The 25,008-nt window shown below is 41.0% G+C and overlaps 1 protein-coding gene across 4 annotated transcripts in view; it reads right to left on the bottom strand.

The window, feature by feature from the left end:
* Tbc1d1 (TBC1 domain family member 1) overlaps positions 1-25,008 on the bottom strand; it is a 186,544-nt gene that overhangs the window by 155,929 nt on the left and 5,607 nt on the right. For all 4 annotated transcript variants that reach the window (XM_042678450.1, XM_042678449.1, XM_042678452.1 and 1 more), the window contains exon 2: positions 20,464-20,989. In XM_042678450.1, coding sequence (XP_042534384.1) covers positions 20,464-20,880 — 417 coding nt within the window. In that variant the 5' untranslated portion in view covers positions 20,881-20,989. The remainder of the gene's footprint in view (positions 1-20,463; positions 20,990-25,008) is intronic.

Below are 25,008 nucleotides of genomic sequence, written 5' to 3'. Positions count from 1 at the left end.
ACACTAATGGCTTCTGCTCACCTTCAATTGACTCCCCCAAGGTCCCCACCTTCCACGCTCCTGAGTGGTTTTTCCCTTTATCATCAATCAGCCCCGAGCATGATACACTCTGTTTTGACATGTCTCTTTCCAAATGAATAAGACTCTGCCATGTTCCTTTGGTTTGGACTCAGTCCCCCAACCAGAGGGCTGCCAGCTCTTCTAGGCATCATAATCAGGCATGGGTAACTCGGTCAACTCAAGCTGGTTGTGATGAGCAGGAAGGTCAAGAGTATGAATCAAACCTTCTTTTTTTAAAAAAGTTTGCTCATCATTCACAATGCTAGCTAATATTCATTGAAAGCTTGTTCGAAGGTGGACAATGTGCTGACTGCTTATGTTCTCTGTTTTATTTTTCATTATCAGTTTAAGAGTAGTGTGGTCCCGAAGCAGGTAAGTTGAGTGGAGGGGTGCGGTGAGGAGAGATGGGGAAAACAATGGTAGGGGTGACATTGATTAAGATGCATTCTACTCCTAAAGTGACCTGTTGAATTGAAAACCCTTTGTAGGACTACTTAAAGATGATTTTAAAAGAAAAAGTAGAGTACTGTTGTCTTTGCTCCTTTACTAAAGGTGAAATTCAGATTTAAAATGTTTACTTAATGACCTGAGGATACACAGTCAATACAAGCAAAGATCAAAGTTTGTCTGGCTCCAAAACTGAGCTCTTATTCTGCTGTCTGTGTATGTGTACAGAAAATACATTTGTGTGTACACAAATAGTTGTGTGTACATCTATATATAGAGAGGACTATATATGCATACACAGGTATGAAGATGTACAAAGGTATATGTGTGAGGGTATATTTACGTGTATATAATGCACACAGGTATCTATGTATGTTTTTGTATAGTGAAAGATGTCCTCATTTAGCTAGTTGGTGATACAGTTAGTACAATATGCTATTCTAACAGAAAGACCCACTGCTATCAAAATTACATTGCATGTGAAAGTCATTACTTAGGAACTTCAGTAATGGAAGAGAACAGGATCCAGGGCTCTAGTTCTAGCTTTGTGACTGCTGCCATAGGCCTTCCCCGAGTCAAATGCCCATCTTTAAAAAGAGGGAGCTTGACTTGTGACCTTATCTGTTCATTCTTGCTCTAATACATGGCAATGCTGGGGAACAGAATGTCACACTGACTCTTTCTTAAAATACTATCTACAAGCAGAGAGTGGTGGTGCACATGTAACTCCAGCTACTCAGGAGGCAGAAGGATGAGAAGTTCAATGCCAACCCTAATGTAAGTAGTAAGATTCTATCACAAAAACAACACAAGCACAAAAGGTATGCCTAGTGTCCACTAAGCCCTGTATTCAACTCTGGTACAAAATAGCAATAATAATAAAAAAACTATTCAATATTAAATAATGTCCTCAAGCAATATTAGACTTTATACTCCTGACTTTCTATTGTCTTTCCATCTGAATTCCTTGAAATTTTTTCTCTAATATCAATAAAAGAAAGGCTTAATCCAGATGAACTCTCAACCAACGATCGCATTAAAAATCCTTGGTGTTCTGCACTGATCATATTCTCTGAAATGAGTAAAACTGCATCTTCTCTCTAAGCTCACTGGGCTAACGAATGAGCCATGAAGGGATTTGTTACAGAGAACAGACAGGCTATTTTTGTAAAGGGTGAAGTAAAGGGGCTCAATCTGGATCTGTCCTCTGGCCAGGCTTGGGAGTTGGGTTTCACAGGCCTCACTGAAGACTCAGACTGTTTATTCTGGCAAAAGCTCACAAGTGCAATCTTTAGCTGCCTCTGGAGGAAAAACAATGATGGATGCGTTCAAGATTTTTGCAGATGGTTCCGGACTTGCTAGTCAAAATCTCACTGATCCAAGTTCACAGGGGTAAATACTGACCAGATAGAAAAAGGGAGGCTTTTAGTTCTATTTCAGTGTTTTAAAATTGTTTTCTCAATTCTACTCAGTTACTAGCATCAGGGGAAAGGAAAGGAAGTTTCAAGCACTAGGAAAAAAATAAAAGCTGAGAATCAGTGGCTCATGCCTATAATCCTAGCTACTCAGGAGGCTGAGATCTGAGGACTGGAGTATGAAGCCAACCTAGCTAGAAAAGTCTGTGGGACTCTCATAATTAATCACCAAAAAGTACAAATGTGCTGTTGCTCAAGTGGTAGAGTGCTAATCTTGACCAAAAAAGCTGGGGGACAGTACCCAGGCCCTGAATTCAAGCCCCAGTGCCAGTACAGAAAGAAAGAAACAAAGAAACAAGGAGAAAGAGAGAGAGAGAGAGAAAGGAAGGAAGAAAGAAAGGAAGAAAGAAAGAAAGGAGGGAAAGAAAGAAAGAAAGAAAGAAAGAAAGAAAGAAAGAAAGAAAGAAAGAAAGAAAGGAGGAAAGGAAGGAAGGAAGGAAGGAAGGAAGAAAGAAAGAAAGAAAGAAAGAAAGAGAGAGAGAGAGAGAGAGAAAGATAATAAGGAAGGAAAAAAGGAGAGAGGGAAGGAGGGAGGAAAGGAGGGAATGCAGGAAAGGTAGAGTAAAAATTGCTTTATATTAAAAGATGATTTGTAAAACACCTTGTGTGAATGAATTTGAAGGGAAAAGAAAAAAGAGGCAGATAAAAATGTTAAGGAGATTAAGGGCAAAAATTGGAAAATATCACAAATAACTATGAGGTGAATGCCATAAACCCTAAATGTAAGAAATAGTAACAACCGTCAGTATTCTTTTACAAATCCAGTATCAGAAAGTGTTCAGCTGAGGGTGTAGCTCAATAATAGCATGTCTGACATGTCTGAGGCCAGGGGTTCCATCCCTAGCACCACACAAAGACAGACAGACAGACAGACAGAGTCACACACACACACACACACACACACACACACACACACACACACATTCACACTCACACACTCAGGTCTCTTGGTCTAGTCTTTCTCCATGTAAATGAGGAAGTGATCAATGAATAGTTTCAGAATATTGTCTCTACCTGTTTTGTTGTTGCTGCTGCTGCTGTTTTAGCCAAACTAGCTTTGAACCTGTGATTCTCCAGCCTTACTGCACTTGAGTGCTGGGATTATAGATATAAATTCAGGGCTTGGGCTCTGTCCCTTAGATTTTTTCCACTCAAGGCTAAAGCACTACCATTTGAGTCACACCTTCACTTCCAGCTTTTTGGTAGTTAATTAGAAATAGAAGTCTCATGAACTTTGCTACCCCAGCTGGCTTTAAACTGTGATCCTCAGAGCTCAACCTCCTGAGGATTACTGTTACAAGCCACCAGCACCCAGCTGGTTTACTTTTTATGTAGTAACTACCACTTATCCTGCAGTGGTACTATGCCAGCCATGTTCTAAATACTGTACCTAACTCCCTCATGGCTCTGAGTGAGTTCTTTTGATCACATCTGGCAGACATCAATCTTGTCTGCTGTGGTAAAGGGACATTAATGACCTGAATCGCTGCCTAACAATCTTTTGAATTGCATTGGGTAGATGAAAGCATCAGGATTTGCATCTAAGCAGCTCAGCTTCACATTAGGTCTTTATTTCCACAAAATTACTTGTATTTGCATAATGCCATAATGACTGTTTGGAACATGAAAAACTCATCTGCAGTGTCTAAGACAATGTAATTGCTGTTTTAGCTTTTATTAACAAAACAAAACAACAACAACAAAAAGAAAAAAAAAAACATCATCATAAGCTGGGTGCCAAGTGGCTTACACCTGTAAAACCTAGCTACTCAGTAGGTTAAGATCTTGAAGATAGCAGATTAAAGCCAGCCCAGGCAGACTGTAAGACTCTATCTCAACAATAAGTAAAAAACCAGGCTCCAATGTAAAGCACTAGCCAAGTCAAGCAAACTGAGCAAGTGAGATGCCCTGAGTTCAAGCCTCAGTCCTAGCAAAATATTTTTTTCAAAAGCTAAAAGGAAAATTAAAACATCACCACAGTTAAGTAAAAACTAGAGATGCTTACAGTTGGATCCACTAACCCAAGCTCCCCAGAAGGAAGAAAACTGGAGTTAAAAAGCAATCGTTGGGGGCTGGGAAGGTGGCTCAGTGGTAGAGCGCTTGCCTTGCATGCATGAGGCCCTGGGTTCGATTCCTCAGCACCACATAAGCAAAAAGAAAAAAAGCCGGAAGTGGCGCTGTGGCTCAAGTGGTAGAGTGCTAGCCTTGAGCTGAAGAGCTGAGGGACAGCACCCAGGCCAAGAGTTCAGGCCCCACGACTGGACACCCCCCCCCCAAAAAAAAGCAATTGCTGCCAGATGATGGTCACTCACACCTATATTCCTAGCTAGATTTCAGAAGGCTGAAATTTGAGGATTGCAGTTCGAAGCCAGCCTGGGAAGAAAAGTCCATGAGACTTTTATCTCCAATTAACCACTAGAAAACTAGAAGTAAAGCTATGCCTCAAAGTGGTAGAGCACTAGCCTTGAGCAAAGAACTCAGAGAGAGCACCTATGCCTCCAAGTTCAAGCCCCGCAACTGACAAAAAAAAAAAAAAAAGCAATAACTAGGGGTTGGGAATTGTGCTCAGTGGAAGAATACTTGCCTGGCAAATGCAAAGCCCTGAGATTAGTCCTCAAGCTCTAAAGAAAAAAAAAAAGCAATTTCTAGAAAGAGAGACTCTTTTCTTTTCTTCCAGTACCGGAACTTGAACTCCAGGACCACATGTTCTCTTTTAAATGTTTTGCTCAAGGCTGGCACTCTACCCCTGAGCCATGGCTACTCTGCTGGCTTTTTACTCATTATTGGAGATAAGCATCTCAGACTTTTCTGCCTGGGCTGGCTTCAAATCATGATCCTCAGGTTAGGAATGGAGAGAATATCAAATAGAGTTTAACTTTGGAAAAACTAGCCTAGCTGATACATTCCTGCCTCTGTTAGCAACCGATATTAATTTGGTTATTTGCTAAGAATTTGGACATCAAATACCTGTAGGTAAAGCTACTTGCAAGAAATGCCTCTGAGACTTAACGAACTCTGTTGAAAGTTCTCATCTCCATGACCTAGTTGGTAGGAGGCAATCTCAAGAACACTCATGTTTGGGTCCAAGCAGCTCTTCCAGGAGATTAGTCTTAGACACTTTAGAGTTTACAGAATACGTTGCATTGACAAAAACCGCATCTCTAGGGTTCAGCTGGAAGTGGAGGTCCATCACTTAACTCCAGATTATCTACAGCATCTACATCTTCCGGGAGAGCATGCCTCAAAAACATAGAGCCAGGAGCCAGGAACATGTTCACTGAGCAAGGATGCCTGGCCAAAGAAGCAAGTGAAAAAATGAATTCCCTTTGGCTCTCTGGCCAACCCATGGAACAGGGCTACCTCTTTCTGGAAGAAAAAGGCTCTTTTTCCTAATTTGTTCACAGGTGCCATCAGTCTAGAACATTCCTGGAGTGTAATATTAAATCAGTGAGAGACATGACCATGTTGTTCTGGTATGGTCAAGTGTTATTTACATGATCTGTCTCTGGCATTAGTGTGTAGATAATGAGGCTTACTGAAAGAACTCACACTCTTCCCTCATGAGGTCCTGCTGTGTGCTTTCCTCACATGGTACCCACCTTCCAAAGCATACATGTTCCTTCCAAACACTTAGAGCTAATACAGACAGATTATGGAGCATTTTTTCCTAACAAGGATGGATAATCATAGTGCCACTCCAGGGCACCATCTGGCTAATTCAGCAGGATGGATGTCCTCCAAACAGAAGCCCATAAATCCTCACTAAATGAATTGAATAATTTTAATGTGTCAAAGGCAGATGAGAGGCACTTTCTAGGACCAATTTCTATCTTTCATTATATAGAGTAAATTGATTCCACACTACTAAGATTGAATAACTTTATGTATTGATGTTGACTTTTCATGAAAACCGATGATCTGAATGGTAAGATGAAAGGGTAGATTAGATTCTGGTGACTTCACTATTTGTTTCTATAATTTTGTGTGGGTTTTTTTCATGTGTCACCTTTATAATAAAAAGGTGCATTTTTTTTTTCTTTAGCTTCTTTCGGATTCTCCCACCTTCTAGGAGTATAAGTTCGGCCACATATGTACTGAAAGATGTCAGTTGCCAGCAGATAGGTTGAATAAAGCTCAGCAGTGTAAATGACAAGACTCCATGTGTGAAAGATAGGCTAGGCAACATGTGTACATGCTTCCAGGCCATGTTGTACCAGGCAACATGGTACATGCTACCAGGCCATGGTGTTGTACAGGAGCAAAATGAGGCTAAAAAGAATAGTTAATGCTCTTGAGGTTGCAAATGCTACTCACCTCAAAGGGACTAAACATAAATGAGATCTTCAAGGCTCCGACAATTAAAAGGTATGGGGGATCCTCCAGCAGGCTGAAGGAAGTTGGAAGCCTTGCCAACTGTACCCATGTTGTGTTGCCACCCTGTTGGTTTCATTCAAACAGCTCTTTCCAGGCAGTGGCCAATAGGATCCTGCAGAGAGATTGTCTTTCCAGGATTGACTCTGATTGCCTGGCTTGACAAACTTACCTCTCAGCCAATCACCAAGTTCCAAGTAAAGGATATGCTAATTAATCATGAATCTTCTCCTGTGGACCACATAGAGGTGCTACCCTGATAGATTAAGTAGGAAAGGAAATTTCTCAGGGGGGTTAAAAAGATGATGTTCTCTATTGGAAGGCAAAAATCAACTAGGAGGAAGCTACATAGACTCAGAAAAGGAAGTAAGAGCAAGTGGAAGTCATGATGAGAAACCAAGCTAGGGAGTCTGAGGCAATTTCCAGCAAAGGTGGAGTGTATGTGGTTTGGTTTACTGCCTGCCAGCAACTAGCACATGGGTGAGTCAGAAGGGTTTAAAGGCACAGGATTTCACTCGGGTGAAAGTTCCACAGCAATGAATTTTAACGGAGTTAACTGAACCTCATCAACCTCTCCACCCTGTAATTAGAGTTGTGCAGTAACAGACTGGCTTCGAGTTTCAGAATGCTACTAAATAGCAATGAAATATAAGCCATAAGGCTCTCAGAGCCTCGTTTACCTCAATATCAAGGAGGGGTTGAAATGATAGGTTTCTAGAGCCTAAGTGTCTACAGTCCCATCTTAAGCAAAGCAAATTAGTCATAATACCCATCAAAGGATGGAGATGGGCAAGTATATTAACTATATATATATATATATATATATATATATATATACACACATATATTTACCTTGTAAATCACAACCATGCAAATTAGTTGTGGTTATAATTTTCAACATCAACAGAGAAAGGAGAGTAAAAAAGAGAAAAATGCAAAGTGGAATGGTTCTCTGCTCCATAGAAACAGAGCTTGGGGTGTTGCTCAACATGGAGTGTTTACTTAGCATATGGGAGCCCTGAGTTTGATGTGGGGAGGAGAGAGAAGGAAAGGGATAGGGAAAAGGAGAGGGAGGGAAAGAAAGAGGGCCAGAAAGGGAAAAAGAGGGAGAGAGGGAGAGAAAGAGAGAGAAGGGAAAGAGAAAGGAAGTGAGGAAAGAGGGAGGGAGGGAGGTTAAAAGCAGAGTTAGCAGAACTCGCTGAGTCACCAATGTCATCTCCATGACCTTGACCTCAACGTCCCTCCTTGACCTCCATCCATACTTGATCAAACTCTGGCATCCACTTCCACTACTATTTCATTGCCAAAGACCATCAATGATCACCCACGCCACTAAATCTAGGAAAGATTTGTCAACTAATATCTCTTTTGCTGTGGTTTGAGATGGGTCTCTCTATGTAACTCAGGCTGGCCTTGAACTTTTGATCTGCCTTCTTTAGGCTCCTGAGTACACAACCCTAACCAGCATTGTCAGTTGTTACCTTTATAAATTCATTATTATTGATTTGTTTTGTTTGTTATGTGATGATACTTGGGCTTGAACTGAGGGCCTAGGTGCTGTCCTTAAGTATTTTTCCCCTCAAGGCTAACACTCAACCACTTGAACCATAGCTCCAACTCCTGGCTTTTTGCTAGTTAGTTAGACATAAGAGTCCCGCGGACTTTCCTGATTGGGCTGGCTTTAAACTGTGATCCTCAGATCTCAGCCCCCTGAGTAGCTAAGATTACAGGCCAGTGTCTGACCTTCATTACTGTTCTGAACCCTGCTATCCATGAGTATTATGACTAATAGTAGCAGGGGTGCTCCACTGGCTCCTGTGACAGCACTGCCTCACAAGCTTCCTCCTCCCTGAATATTCCCTTTTGGGTTCCCCATCCCCTTCTTCTATCCGCCTCCTAAAATGTTCATGTTCCCAGTGTTCCCTCACCTTCCAACACCATCAGCGACTCCCAAGCTTCAGCCACCATGAGTTAGCTGCGTCTACCTATCTCCAGCCCATGGCTTCTCCCTCCTCTTTCTTCCACTCCTTGCCTCACCATGGCTCAGTGCTTAGCTTCCTTCATCTGATTCTCATCCCTCCTAAACACATGGCTCACACATGATGTTCTCCATGATGGTTTCCCAGAGGCTCCCTGTACCCTGTACACAAATTCGCCCTTTACTACTCAGTGGAAGATTCTGAAGCATAGTCTGTGACTGTCCTCTAAACCCCCACCCCGGCTCCACAGCCCCTGGGTTCTAAGCTGCTCAGGGACACAGGCTCTTTGTTGGGATATGTACCCACCACACGTAGCACACTGCCTAGCACACAGTGTTCAGTTTACTGAATAAAAACAACCCTCAGCAGTGGTAGAGACACTAAAGAAGAAGCTTCTGCTTGGTATGAAAATATTTATGTGTAAAGTGTGAATAGACAGTATTTAATGCATTCATTTAGGGGGAAGCTTATTATATCTAAACTATGCAGCAGATGACACCACAGATTCTACATTTACTAATGTAAAAGGATTTGTTCTGAGAAATCTGCGCATGTAATTTTTACCTAGGGATCATGTTATGAGCTTTTAATAGGTATGGTTGTTCTTTTCCCAGTACTTAATTGCATAAAAACTATCCAGTTAAATTCAATTTTGGGGAGTTATTTTTCTTTTGAGCTTTTCATTTCTAAGATGAATGCTCCTGGTTTAGAAAGAGGAAAAAAAAGATGAGAGAATAAACCTTCAAGTCCTCACATAGGAATCATTTCCTTGGTTTTTCTTTGGGTTCTTGATATTTTGTTGTGAAGACTACATTATCATCAAAAAACCTTATAGGAAAAATTATTCAATAATTCTTAGCAATTATGTTAAATTATGCTGATATGTAAAAAAAAGTTATATGTGCTAGAAATGCAATAAGAAATTAAAAGGTTGTATGTGTTGTCTATAATTGAAAAAATAGGATAATTTATAATTATTGTTAGAAGAAGTGTGTGTGTATATGTATGTGTGTGTCTGTGTGTATCTATATAGTTTGGGAGAACAGATTAGAGAAAGCCTGTTCTATCTATTTCAAGCTTTGAGAGTGGAAATCATATGGATGTGACATTTGTTAACTTGCATGTCAGTCTTTACTTATTGTCTTTTAAAGCTTTGAATACCATTAAGACATGACAGGAGAATTAAAATGTAATCTCTGGCTTGAAATTTAAAATCACAGAAGTAGCCCAGGTAAACAATGAGCTCTGACTCCTATCTACTGCTCAGGGGATTGTTCCTGAAATATTCTTGGGTCCCTTCTTCTATTAATCTCCATTAATTGATTGTATTTGCTTCAAAGTAGGTGTAAAACAGATGTAGAGAAGAAGAGAACTGAAAAAAAAAAGAATCTAAGTGACCATCAACAGGGGCTGGCTAAATTATGGTACATCTATATAACAAGAGGTTAGTTCTATCACTTGAGAGATTTGAAAGATTAGATCACATAAGGAATGAGAAGCCAGCACCCACTCAAATCTCTGCTGGCTTCCTGGAAGTCCACGGTTCCCCTAGTTCCCAGCTTTCTGTCCCCTCCAGTGAAGGCTAGCTCTCTTCCCTTCTCTGTCCACTAACATCTGACATACCACATAAACTCTTCTATTGATTTCAACAAATAGTATTCACACAACTTCTTACAGGTAGTTAACTATGTTAGGTTTTTGGTGGACTCTCATCAGAGACACAATGAGATATTCCATAGCTACATTCAATGGAGCAGCCAACTGATGGGTGAGCACTAGACCTCCAGTTCATAGATCTTAGTTATTCCCTGTAAATTGCCATCAAGGTAGAATTTAGTTTCCACTGTCATTAAGGCCTAGCTTTCTTCCAAATCCTGACCCTTTTTTATGCTAAATAGGTAAGAGTCACTTTCAGTTTACTGGTCATGCATATTCCATTTTCACAACCCAAATGGCATGACCACAGCTAAGCCATGTTCATGCCCATACAAACAGAAGCTTGGTCACAGCCACAGCCTTCTATTCTTGCAAGGAATACAAGAGACAACTACAATACAATACTTAAAATACAACTTGTTTCTACAGTTATATAAAGATGCTAAAAACACATGCCCACATACAGACACATGTATGGAAAGACAGATACAGAGGCAGAGAAGGGAGAGGAGGAAACTTTAGTAAAAACTTTATAAAATGATTATAAAAGCTGGGCGCTGGTGGCTCATGCCTCTAATCCTAGCTACTCAGGAGGCTGAGATCTGAGAATCATGGTTCAAAGCTAGCCCAGGCAGGAAAGTCTATGAGACTCTTATCTCCAATAAACCACCAGAAAATGGGAAGTGGCACTATGGCTCAAGTGGGAGAGTATTTGCCTTGAGCTGAAGAGCGCAGGGACAGCGCCCACGCCCTGAGTTCAAGTCCAACAACCGACAAAAAATAAAAAGATTTCATATAGAACCATCTGTTTATGCAAAAAATGAAATAAACTATAAGAATATACACAATTATTTTGTCGGTCATGGGCTTGAACTCTGGGCCTGGGCGCTATCCCTCAGCAATTCAGGTCCAGGCTAGCTCTCTACCACTTGAGCCACATGCCACTTCCAGTTTTTTGAGTGGTTTATTGGAGCACTCTCCTTGAGATGAAGAGCTGAGGGATAACACCCAGCCCCAGAGTTCAAGCCCCATGCCCGACAAAAAAAAAAAAAAGAGTTTTATGGCCTTTCCTGCCCGGGCTGGCTTTGAACCACGATCCTCAGATCTCATCCTGAGTAGCTAGGATTACAGGTGTGAGCCACCGGCACCTGACAAGAACATATACAAATCTTGATGTTTGTCTCTTTCTAGGAAATGGGAGTAAGGGGAAGCTTTCACTTTCAACTTAAAAAAATCACTTTCAACTTTCTGATACTAATTTTAATTTTAACATTTAACATAAGTACTTCTATAATTTAAAAATTGAGTGTGGAATAAAATATTGCTGCAAAGCAAATGGACTCATGTTGCAGCTGAAAGGACTTACACACAAGAACAAATTTCTCAGCACTAAAGGCTACTCAACCTTCAGGAAATTTCTTCCACAACTATCACCAGTAAATGCCAGGAAACTTTTATGCACCTAAAAAACAAAGAAGAGAACTGTGTAGAATTCAAGAGGCTGAAAGGCAATGATAATTGTCCTATACATCAAGCTTAGGAGGCTGGTTGGGGTCTAAGAACAAAATTGTGACTGAACTAGAAAAAACTATGATGGTGAAGCAGGAAAGGAAAAATAAGGAAATGACTAAAGAGTTGCAAAGGGATGGGTAGCTATATGTCAACTTGATTGGACTATGAGATGCCTAGATATCAGGTTCAATATTAAACCTCAGTATAACTAAAACAGACTATCATTTGAATTGGTATTCTGAGCATGGCAGATATTCCTACCCAATGTTGGAGATATCATTCAAAACCTTAAATAGAACAGAAAGGCAGAAGGAATTCAATTCTCTCTCTGCTTGACTGCATAAACAGAACATTGACTTTTTCCTTCCCATGCAACTCTGGGTTTTCAGGTTTTCAAACATAGTAGAATCTATGCCAGAGGTTCTCCTCCAGCTTCCAGCTGGTATAGATTAAACTATACCTTGACTTGTTCTGACTTGCAAATGGCAGCTCATAGGAGGTCTCAGCTTCTATGATTGCATGTGTTAGTACTTTACAAGATCCATTCTGGCTCCCTGAAAATGCTAACTAATTCAAGGGCTGTCTAGATGAGGAAATAAAAAGTAGAGAGGAGTTGGTGCATTTTCAAGGATGGACACAGTAAAGGGGATGTTCCCACACAAAGTGCACCACACTCTGTCCACGAGTGAAAAGACAGGCAAGGGCCCTGCTCTCTTAGGGCTCGGGGAAGACAGACAGTAAACAAGGAAGCATATGAATAAACAAGATCATTCCAGCTAGTGGCTTTCAGTATGTCCTAAAATAGGGGCCCATGTGGTGCTGATTCACTACCACATGTTGTAGTTTGGGGGGAAAAAAACTACAAAAGATCTCTAAGCAAAATTCTAGCATTAACAAATAAAAGGCAGCAAACACAAGAGAGAAGCTGATTAGGTGTTTAGATTATTTCCAGAAATACTTGCTAGGTAGCCAATCTAATCTACATCTTACCAGGGCAAACATATCAAGGTGCATATGCAATTTAAAATTCTCCAGAAGACATTTTAGGTAAAAGGCTAGGCATTGGTGGCTCAAACCTATAATCTTAGCTACTTCTGAGGCTGAGATGGGGAAGGTCATAATTTGAGGCCAGCCCAGACAAAAGTTCATGAGACTACTTTCCAACTGATAGGAGGGTGCCGGGGCCCAAACCTGTTACCCTGGGAGGCTAAGATCAGGAAGACTGAGGCCCTAAGCCAGCCCAGGCAGCAAAACCTACAAGATTCTATGTTAATAGAAGGAGGTAGACACACCCATCATCCTAGCTTCAAACATGAGGACTGTGATCCTAGGGCACACCTGGGCAAGAAGTAAGATCCTATCTCAAAAATAACTAATAATGGGCTGGGAAGGTGGCTCAGTGGTAGAGTGCTTGCCTTGCATGCATGAGGCCCTGGGTTTGACTCCTCAGCACCACACAAGCAGAAAAAAGTCAGAAGTGGCACTGTGGCTCAAGTGGTAGAGAGCTAGCCTTGAGCTGAAGAGCTGAGGGACAGCGCCCAGGCCCAGAGTTCAGGCCCCACAACCGAAAAAGATAAAAATAACTAATAAAATGGTGGAAAAGGGAGCTAGAGGTGTGGCTCAGCGGTAGAATGCCTTCCTAGCAAATATAAGGACCTAAGTTCAAAGCCCAGTACAGTGCTCCACTACCAAAAACAAAGAAAAAGGAACTAGAAACAGGTGAAATTAGGTCCAATCCATAGAGATTAACATTTCAAATGCTCAGTAACTACAGGGCTGCAGATGACTACACTGGATAGTAAAGGTCTAGGCTATAAATAAATTCTTTTACGATACAAGTCAATTTTAGGTCCATGATATTTATAAAGTCTATTCTTAGCAATGGATTTATTTTTAAAAGTAATTATCAAACTCAGAGCAATTTGGTGAAAACATGCAAAGCAATATAAAGCTAAAGCTGCACTGAAAAATAAAAAAGACTTTTCATAATTACCCAAGCATGTATCTCATAAACCCAATGCTTCTAAGGCCTGCAGACTCATTTATCAAAGTCAAAAATAAATTATGTAATCAATCCAGTGTCATGAATCAAAAACCTTCCAGCAAATACCTCTGAGTTCATGAAGTCCTGGACATTCTTTTTATAGATGAAAAAAAAAAATCCCTGCCAACCATTTCACCCAGCAGCCGACTTCTGTTAATATGGACAACCATCATGTTGATTAGCTGACCTGAATATACTAGTCCCTAAATCCACGTACTGAGACACAGATGCTGTGGAATCCCAGCATACTGGTATCTTCTACACCAGGGTGGGATTGAAAAGGAGCAGTGGGAATTTAGCATGGATGAAAACACAGGTAACAAACATACTCTGATAACCCTTTTCTGAATAGCAAAAAACAAGAAGACTGTCTGAAACTAAGAAATTATAGCTACCACCTGCAGAAGTAAGCATAGATAAGAACATCTGAAAACTAGCCCTGTGCTCTCCAGAACTACTTCGCCCAGATCACAAATTCTCCAGCATGATTTCTTTGTGCTGGTATTGGGGCTTTGTACTCAGGGATTTGTACTCTTGCTTGGCCTTTTCACAAAAATCTGGTGCTCTACCGCTTGAGCCTCCATTGCCAGCTTTTTGCTGGCAAATGGGAGATAAGAGTCTCTTTGCTTGTCCTGCTTAGGCTGGGTTTGAACAGCGATCCTCAGATCTCAGCCTCCTGACTCACTAGGAATACAGGCATAAGCCACTGGCCATTCTTCCCTTTGATGGTCGTAAAACAGCAACAAAGTTGGAAGCCATAGCCCAACACTTCCCATACCCCCTGTGAGTGATGGTCTCTTTGGTGGAAGCAGAACTCCACAGACACAAGATTAAAGTGTAACCACTCTTAGGAATGAGCTAAAGTTGCTTTGGACTGAGAAGCAGACCAGAAGCTCTTAATGCAGCCTTTAGTAGAAGAGGTGATGCTGAAGGGTCTCCAAATGGTTTTCTGACAGTTTTTCTAGACCTGAGTTTCAGGCCTAGAACTCTTGATTTCTGTGGGAGGTAATAGGGCAAAGATCCAGTTAGGGGCATTTGGCTAGCATGTCAGGGTGGTAACAATCCTATCTCACCACAGACAAGATTCAAAACTAGTGCCACAACCTAGAGCTTTATACCACATGTCAAGAAGGAGGCCTGGGGATGTTTGCGATGAGAAAATGTAATCTATGATGCCATGAATGGAGAAAATTGAACTCAGCAAAGTTAAACAGTTTTCTTGCTGCAGGAATTTGCAGAGCTCTTAATGCACCAATGTACAATTCAAGGGGGACGAATGAGAACAAGGTTCTCTTAATCAAGCAGTAATGGATGTGTGGTCTGCATAACAGAAACAATATTTCCCAAATAGTCAATGCATGATGGTGGTACAGTCAAAGGGGCATTGAAATATAGCACAGACTAATGGGTGGCACTATAATGAAGTGCAAAACACTTTGTTAGGGCTTCAGCATTCATCTGGCAGCTAACCTTTAAGAAACTACCATTTGTTGAGTTGTATTGTTACAAAGAATAGCTATAATTTCTCCATTCTTCCGTGTATATCTATGTAAGGCCAAATTTTCCACGGACCCCACCAGAGTGACACATCGCAAACAGAACAAATGGATACAACAGAAAAGCTAGAAGAATCTAGTCAGCTTTTACTAATACAGACCTTAGAGATTAAGAATATAAAAGAATGCATAAAATAAAAATGTGCCCCACTTACTGCTAAATATTTTTTTCTGGAAAATATAGTTATTATCCACAAAACATTATTTATGGGAACATGAAGTTTGGTATTTTGATTTTTAAGTGAATTTAAATGTCAGTATCATTAGAAGAGCTTGGTTTTAATTTCAAATAGAGTGAATAGTGGTTGGTGTGTATTCCACAGAAACGGCATTCTTTGGGATATTCAATAACTTTGTAGCTTTTTTTTTCCCCCAGGGCTGGGGATCGAACCCAGGGCCTTGCACACGCTGGGCGGGCGCCCTTCCGCTGGGCTAAACCCCCAGCCCCGGATATTCAATAACTTTGGAAAGGTAAAAAGTGGTCCTTGGACCCAAAACCATTGAGATGCTTCCCCTAACCCATTTGGTCATGACAGCTGTTGTGCATGGAATGGCTTGAGTACGGACTACACAGGGAAAGAGGCATCCAGTGGCAGGCCTGTAAGATGACTCCCCTACCTACCCCTCCACTCTCTAGACATTCCTCAGTAAATTAATTTACATGCTGATCAAAGGATTTCCTCCCAGACAGGAGTTGGTGCTTCTGACCCTGGCAAGCACAGTCCATGCTGACCTCATGTGTTTAGAAGAGGCCTTTCTGTGGAGAATTCTCCCACTGAGCAAATGTTACAAAGAGTGGAGAGATTTGACAGTGGAGACTGACATGTTCTCCAACAGACAATGCTCTGTTATGAGATGTGATTGGGGGGTGGGGGTGGGAGGGCATTTCCAAGAACCTAATGTCATTTACCATTCTGTTTCTGAGGGCAACAGAATCCCTGATAGCAGTAGTTGCATTACAAATAACTCTTTTATCATTTTATAAAAGGTAGACAGCGATTTATTCTCTGAGTAATGACAATCTGTGTTGGTCAAAATTGGAAGCCAGCCAAAAATAACTTAAGACATAATTCATATTCCAACGTTGGCTTTTTAGAATATAGAGTAAGACAAATTTTCTATCTTGAGTGAGACTGGAAGCCCAGAATTTACTTATAAATCTCTCCATCCTGTCAGATATCCAAATGACTGGCCAGAACCTGTTCAAGAAGGCATAAAAGACTTTGGGAAAAGTGTCAAAAGTATAAAGTATTGAACAATTATTTTTGCAAAACCTTTCACCAAAGAAACTATCCTTAGATAGAGCTGGCCTGTTCAGTTCTCACCTTCACTCCCAAGTCTGTTCAAATCACAAGAGCCATTAAGTTTATTTCTGCAGTCTAGTTTGTATTGTTGTTCAAGGATGACCAGGATTTCATGCTTTAGGTGAAGCTACGCAACTTGAGATTTTTTTTTTTCTTTTTACCAAATACTTGAAGTGAAACTGGCACTTAATATGCTTCTAGTAAATCTTTCTTGATTAAATGTTATGGTCATTAATGGTTACTAGGTTGTTTCTTTTCTTTTTTCATTTGCTAGAATCAAACCCAGGATTCCATGCATGCCTGGCAAGCACTCTATTATTGAGCTATACCCCATAGTTCACTTACTAAGTTCCAGGTCCCAATCTACCTCATTTAGTTCTCCTCATACCTGCAGGATATAAGTGCTGTTTTACAGTTTTACAGGTGAGGAAGCAGACTCAGTTGCCAGAAACTATCCAGTGTATGTGTGCCAGAGAAAGGATTGGAATCCAGGAAGTTAGTCCCTCTGCACCTCCCATAGTGAGCATGTCCTGTTTATCTGAGTGGCCTGCGAATAACATCACATGTTTTATAATATCAAGATCTTGGAGTCTCTATGGGAAATGGCGGTTTTGAGTTCCACACTATCCTTTCTTTCAAAAGGCCTTCTCTTTGGGCACTGACGCCTCACACCTGTAATCTTGGCTACTCAGGAGACTGAGTTCTGATGATGGTTGTTCAAAGCCTGGGCAACAAAGTCCATGAGACTCATCTCCAGTTAACCACCAAAAAGTCAAAATTGGAGCTGTGACTCAAACATACTAGCACAAGAGCTCAAGAACAGCACTCAGGCCCTGAGTTCAAACACTAGGACTTGTGTGTGCTTACACACACACACACACACACACACACACACACACACACACACACACACACACACACACACACACAGCTTTCTCTATACTCAGAGTGTGTATCAGGCTCTATTTTGTCTTCCTATCATGCCCTGCCTCAGGCCCTGAGTTCAAACACTAGGACTTGTGTTTGCTTACACACACACACACACACACAAACAAACACAGAGCTTTTTCTATACTCAGAGTGTGCATCAGGCTCTATTTTGTCTTCCCATCATGCCCTGCACACGCACCAACTGGTCTGATTCCCTATTGGGGATTTAGACTGACTTCCTGCTGACAATAGCTGACTTCCTGGTAGCCTCTACTAATAACCTCTTGAATAGCAGCAGTCACTGCTTCAATGTATTAAAAACCAAGGAACAAATGTGTATCTCCACAAATCTGCTGTCTCTCTGTATCTGCAGGTGATTGGTTCCAGAACGTCCCGTCCCCAGATAGCCAAATCTGCAGACTCCCAAATCCCTCACACAAAGTAGCATATAATTTGCACATAACTGATACAATTCTCCTATATAATCACCTCTAGATTACTTATAACCTAATCCAATGAAAACATTATATAAAAATTGTTATCCTGTATTGTTTAAGGACTAGAAAAGTATATGTCAATACATGTTCCATACAGATAATTTTCTGGTAAAATATCTTCTATCTCCTGGGAACCAGGGCCAGTAGCTATGCCAATAGCTACTTGAAATGAGAATAGGAGGATGTGGTTCCAGGGCAGAGAGGACAGAAAAATTCATGAGACTCCTCAATCCAGAGCTGGGAGCAGCGGCAACTGCCTATTATCCCAAGATGCAGAGAGACTGGGATTGGGAAAATGTGGTGCTAGGCCATTTCCGTGAATGGGAAGATGGGCATGGTGGCTGTGTCTATGACCCCAGAGATAACAGGAAACCTAAAAGTAGACAGAGCTCTCTCTAATCAGGCCTGAGCCTGAGCAAGAAATGAGGCTCTATCCTAAAAATAACCAAGTGAAAAAAACAGAGCTGGAGGCATGGCTCAGTTTAGCAAGCAGAAGACTCTGAATTCAAATCCCAGTCCTGCCAAGAAAATTTCTATTTGAAGTTGGTTGAATCCACAAGCATGGAACCTGTGGCTATGAAGAGCCAACTACACTTAGTACCAACAACACTAATTCTACGTGGGACTCATACTTAGAAGAGTATGCAAAATAAACCAACAAAGTACAGAAGGAAAACATTAGCATTCCTACATATTATGCCTGTTGCATATATAGGTATGACTGATATATCCCAACATGCTTAGCATGTTAGTTGAGATGGAGTCTTGCTATCTTTCTGCCAGGCCTAGCCTGGAACCACAATCCTCCTAATCTCTACCACTGCCCTTAGCCTCTATTCATATTTTAAATTTGAAATTATGAAGAACTTAGGCTTTATGGACAGTTATCATACAGATGGGCACAGACATCTCAGTACAAATGAGGAGACACACAGGCAGCTTAGCATCTAACACAGCTGAGGGATTTTCAGCCCATGCATGAGCTGTGATTCCCATGTCTTATACCAAAAAGCATATTCTGTGGGCTTAATTGAAAAAGTGGCAACATGGATTATCTTTTCAATTTTATTTACACCAATCCTCACTAAGTAGAAGACAAGAAGCTTTAAACAAGTCTTGCAAAGAACTACAAATAGTATAGATAACAATGAAAACCCAAATGAAAAAGACAATAACAGGGTTTTGACCACCTGTCATAGATTTTTCTCAGACATATCACCAGATTAAACAGTAATAAGCCAATGAGATCTGACATGAAGTGGACAAAAGGCAAAACGCACAAAAGAACTCCTGATAATATCAAAACAACTTCATATCCACTGTTGTCATCAAAGACCTTTGCCCAAGGGAACATCATACCCTGGGAAACCAGCTAGAATTATTCTAATATGGTTTATAAAGAACTACACTTTTCTTAGTGGTATTTAAAAATGTGGAGATCACTGATATGGAACTTTGCTTATTCAAAGGGCAATTTGCAAAGGTGCAGCATCAACCTTGTATAGTACTGGGGCTTGAACTCTGGGCTTTACATTCACATTCAGATTTTCAATCACAGCTCTACCACTTGTCCAAACCTCCAGTTCTAGCCTTTTTTTTGTTGGTTAATTGGAGATAAGAATCTCCTAGATTTGTCTGCCAATAGGGTTTCAAACCTTGATCCTCAGATCTTAGCCTCCTGAGTATCTAGCATTGTAAGTGTGAGCCATCAGCACCTTACAAACTTACACTTTCTAATACCTATTATTATTTTTTGTATGCTGGTACTAGAGCTTGAACTCAGGGCCTGGGCCCTGTCCCTCAGCTTTTTATGCTCAAGACTAGCACTCCAGCATGGCACTGGTGGCTCACACTTGTAATCCTAGGTACTCAGGAGACTGAGATCTGAGGTTCACTGTTCAAAGCCAGCCTAGAAGCAGGAAAGTCTGTGAGACTCTAATCTCCTATTAGCCATCAGAGAATTGGAAGTGGTGCTGTGGCTTAAAGTGGTAGAGCACTAGCCTTGAGCAAAAGAGCTCAGGGACAGCTGTCTAGCTGCCCAGGTGACCAAGTCCTGAGTTCAAGCCCCAGGACTGACCAAAAAAAAAAAAAGACTGATACCCCACCATTTAAGCTTTCACTCCCAGCTTTTTGGTGGTTAATTAGAAAGAAGAGTCTCACAGAAAGTGGAGGCTGGCTTTGAATGCTGATCCTTACAGATCTCCACCTCCTGCATAGCTAGGATCACAGGCATGAGCCACTAGTGCCCAGTCTAATACCTTTCAAAAATATAAATTATTGGACTAGGAATGTGGCTTAGTGGTAGAATGCTTGCCTAGCATGCATGGAGCCCTAGGTTCAATTCCTCAGTATCACATAAACAGAAAAAGCTGGAAGTGGCATTGTGGCTCAAATGGTAGAGTGCTAGCCTTATGCAAAAGAAACTCAGGGGGAGTGCCCAAGCCCTGAGTTCAAGTCCTAGGACTGGCAAAAAAAAAATCCTTACAAACCCAATATTCAGTTAAATAATCTATGTATAACTGCCACATGATCTCCTTATTTGTTCCAGTCTACTTATAATAAATTTCCTAGCCTCAAGACAATTAAAAACATTGCAGCTCTGTGTTATCCCTTAGGTCCCTTCTTAACTTACTTTAGTCTGATCGTCGGCTTTGAAGACATAGCAGATACTCTGCCGGTGCGCAGAATCTTCCTTAATGAGACAAGCAAAATAACTGGGGTCGTGACTATTATGAATCAGTTTGTGCACACGCTGAGGCTTGCACTCAAAGATGCTGGAGCAGATCAGTGGGTCCCATTGTTGACTTCTCCCTGGGTCAGGTTCACATTTCAGTCCAGAGGGTGAAACCCAAAGTCGCACTTGCTTAGTGACAGGCTCTTTTTTGGAGGCCTGTCCACTAAGTCTTCGCACCTCAGCCACCACCCATGGCAGCATGGGCATGGTGGTGAGAGAATGCACAGGCAAAGAGCCTACCAGCTGAAGGCCGAAGTCCACCGAGACCTCATTAGGAAATGCGTGCTTCCTTGCTGTGAATGTTATGGGCTCCATCTTGGAAAAGGAATGGAGACTCAGCAAACCCTTGCTGCTGGATTCGTAGTGTCGACCAGCTGAACAATCCAAACGAACAATCTATTCTACACGCTTTTGATGCAGAATCCTGAAGGAGAAACAGAGGTATTAGAATTGAATAAAGTCACAGCAATAGCTACATTCAGAGAGTTGTTATTCCAGAACTTAAAAGTCTGAAACACAAATACAAGGAGATATAGATATGCGCTCAAATAAGCTACTCTGGCTAGAGAGCTTTCCCGAAATGGAATGATGAACCTGTCACACTCGTTATAGGATACAAAGACACCACTGGGAAAGTTCGAGAAAGCATAGGAATAGAGGGATAGCAAAGTCACGCATGATAGAAAACAGTATTTCTCTCCTCTGATGGCTTTACACCCTGTTCTATTCCTTAGCCAAAACGATTCCTTCCAAAAAGAAGTCTCATAGGGAAAAAAATCAACCATCCAGCAACCAAACCAGCTTTAAAGAAGTGTTTAAGGGTTCATCTACACACTTGTCAATTTTTACCCACCTCCATTTTTTTTCCCGGTCCTGTGGCTTGAACTCAGGGCCTGGGTTCTGTCTCTGAGCCTCTTTGTGCTTAAGGCTAATGCTCTACTACTTGAGCCACAGTGTCACTTCCAGTTTTTTCTGATAAGCTTATTGGAGATAAGAGTCTTACAGACTTTCCTGCCCAAGCTAGTTTTGAATCATGATCTCAGATCTCAGCCTCCTGAGAAGCTAGGATGACAGGAATGATGAGCCACTGGCACCTGGCTCCACAACCAGGGGATGAGCTAAGGGCCTTATCCACCACTGAGCTATATCCCCAGTCCCTACTCAAGTTATGAAAGGGGACTGTCTAGAGATTCTGAACTACAGATCTGTATTCTATTAACATCTCCCCAGTATCGTTATTTAAACATCTCCCACCCTCCTTCCCAGAACTTCTCTCCAACAGGGTTAACAGCATCGGTGTTGATTTTATTTACTATGTTAAGTCAGCTTTCAGTCACTGTAACAAAATCCTGAGATAATGAACATATTAACGAGAGAAAATTTATGTCTTGAGGAGATGATGGAATGCTCAAAGAGGTCTTCAGGTCATCAGGGGTGGATACTGGGAGGGGATAATGGGGCTTTAGCTTCTTCCCTGTCCTGTCTTTCGTTCTCAGTCATAAGGTGAGTGGTTTGGTCAGCTACTTGCTCCTGCTGTGATGTATAGCCTGTTTAGACTAGTAGGGGTCCATACTTTAACATTATATAGCATCGAGTCACTTAGATTCCTTCATCATATCAATACTTTTAACTCTATCATCTAAATACACCTTTTCTTTCTCTCGCCAATATCTACTTGAGCTAATTTGCAAATACACAGGATTTATCAGGTCACTTCTCTGCAAGTAGTTCCTCAATAACTTCTCTATCCTTAGAAATCTAGGTTCTTCTATGTGGCCTGTACAATCACTTTGGAATATGGTCCTGTATGTATCTCCAGCTTTACATTCTCCCCATGTCCTCCTTTGCACTCTTCTTGGCTCTGAAGACAGAGAACTGGACACAGTTCCCCACATGCAACGTGACTCAGTGCACAGTGCATCTTGTTCCTCTCTCCTCAGATTGTAATGCGGATGGCAACTTAGAAGGGGGCTTGGTTTTCCTTACATACAAGCTAACAACTTGGTAAAAGATAAGAGATTCCTGGGTCAGAGACAAAGGACAATTGATTACATGGACCAAAAGCAACAGTTAGTTCCTTGACTCCTCGTGCTCACAGGTCAGGTGACGCCTGTATCACAGGGTACTACAGGAGCAGAAGCTGAGCCTAGGGAACCTGACTATTAGGAAAGGAAGCCTGTTCGGCCTTACCCCAGAGAAAGATGCCTTCTCACATAGCTGGTTGCTACAGAAACATAATTGACAGTGTAGTCAGGATAAAAGCAGGCAGTGCCTCTGCCCACAAGATGGGTATAAACACTGGGCCATGAGGATCATCTCCTAGCCACCCCTACTCTTGTCCTTAAACCTAACTCATTTGAATGTCATAGCTCAGATGACCATCACCTCTTTTCTCCCAACATGATTCAGAGCTACCACCGTCATGTCCTTACTGCACTTTGGACCTAGTCATATTTATTTTAAGAATTGAATAGATGTCCTTCCACAGGATTGCAAACTTCTTAAACACTTTAAGACTTGGGGTTATAAAACTCAACATTTTAACTCTTTAGGAAAGAGAACAGAACACTATGTAGTTTTCCTCTTTTTTACATGAGACATATTCTGAAAGTAATGTTTAAATAAATCTGAACATATTTCAGATGTTTTTAATTTTAAATGTTCAAAAGTTCAAAAATAAACCAATGCCCTTATGATTCTAAATACATTTTGTGAAAGTGAATCCCTGGCTTCCTTCCTTCAATGTACAGTACTTATGATGATGAAATTAGCCTTAGAATTCCAAAATAAAATAATAGTCCTCTTTCTTCTCTGTCTCTCTTCAACTTACAGGTGAAAGTGGTGTTAAATGTCTGGCTTGACACTCACTCCTGTAACTGAATCGGCTTTAAGTTTTAACCGTTGACAGCTGCTAATCCCAAGACATGCCTACAGAAGTACTAGTATTACTACAAAGAACACGGCCGCATCTATCAAGTATTCTAAATGAAGCAGTTATTAATCAGGTGGCAACAAGGATAGCAAAACTACTCTCAGTTTTCTGCTCTTTTAAATGCCTCGGTAAATAATCAATCATCAAATTATACTGTCATTTTATTGACAAAACTATTTGAAAAACATAGTCTCTACTTGTTGGGGCGTGAACTCTGAGTCTTGTCTTAGATATTTTTGTTCAAGTCTGGTGCTTTACCACTTAAGCCATGTCTCCACTTTCAGATTTTTCTGGTTTAGTAGCAATAAAAATCTCTTTGTGGGACAACTGAAGATTCAGGTATATGAGCCACCTACTTTTTACTTTGTTTTTAAACAAGCATGCTCTTAGTTTCTGTAAAAAAAAAAAAAAAGTACAGTAGACTTTATTTAATATTGCTTATAAAATATCAAATGATAAGTTTGACCTCAGACATAACTGTTAAGTTGAAAACAATTCAGATACTTCTAATGTAAGATACATGGTCACTTCAACTAGATAATAATTACTTTTCAATAATAAGTTTCATGGATAGATACACTAATTCAGCAATACTAATAAGCCACTACATTGTTTGCAAAGCCATTTCAATACACATTATTTACACTTGACCCAGTAGAACCATCTATACCCTTAAGCCTCAGAGAGAACCAACCATCTATTCCACAGAGGTCTCTTCTGCTTTGTATCCATGGAAGACAATAATCTGATCTTTACATCATTGAGTGTCCTGTTAGCTTCTTCTTAGTAGAGTGCTATGTACAAGCCTAATTCTGTTGTATTCTACACAACGCCTTCATTTCTACAGTAACCCAAAAGACATTTCTACCTCTCTTAGAACAGTTGCTGGGGATTCCTACAATACTATCTCTGCCTGGAAGCGTGCACTTAAGATCATAAAATTTTAAAATCAACAAGGTTCTCTTATGCCATTTAGAAATATCCTTCTTAAGTGAAACTGGGTTCTGGAGAGGTTAAGTGGGCTTGTCCAAATTTAGTGACAGAATTAGGACAGCACAAATCCCGATTGCCCATCCAAGAGCCGCAAAGAACCTCAATGTCCCCACGAGGACATTTTCAAGTCTCAAGTTGAAAAAGCAAGTTACTTAACTTCTCCAAACTCAAGCTCATTCTTACAGCAGAACAAAACAAACTCATCTTGTTAAGTTCTGTCTGTAATCTGTGAATCTCATTTTCATAATGCATAACACCAAATGTCTCCAGCACAGTGTGAGGATACAAAGCTGCTTTTCTGAACAAAAATGAGGGGGAGCTACATGAAGAAGGGATGGGATCTATTGATCAGGAAGCAAGAGAAGCAAGGGTAGGTGTTGGAAAGTTGCCTAGTGGGAACCCCCTCTTTTCTCAGCCCTATCACTCTCTCCAGCAAGCCACAGAGAGTAGAATGTGGACTTTTCCATTGCCAACAACACACAGCCTCTCCAGAATGCTGGTGGGAAGGTGCTATGATT

This window comes from Dipodomys spectabilis, unplaced genomic scaffold, assembly GCF_019054845.1.
Source record: "Dipodomys spectabilis isolate Male_0828 unplaced genomic scaffold, ASM1905484v1 ptg000043l, whole genome shotgun sequence".
NCBI lineage: Eukaryota > Metazoa > Chordata > Mammalia > Rodentia > Heteromyidae > Dipodomys > Dipodomys spectabilis.
This window is presented reverse-complemented; position numbering and strand designations above follow the sequence as displayed.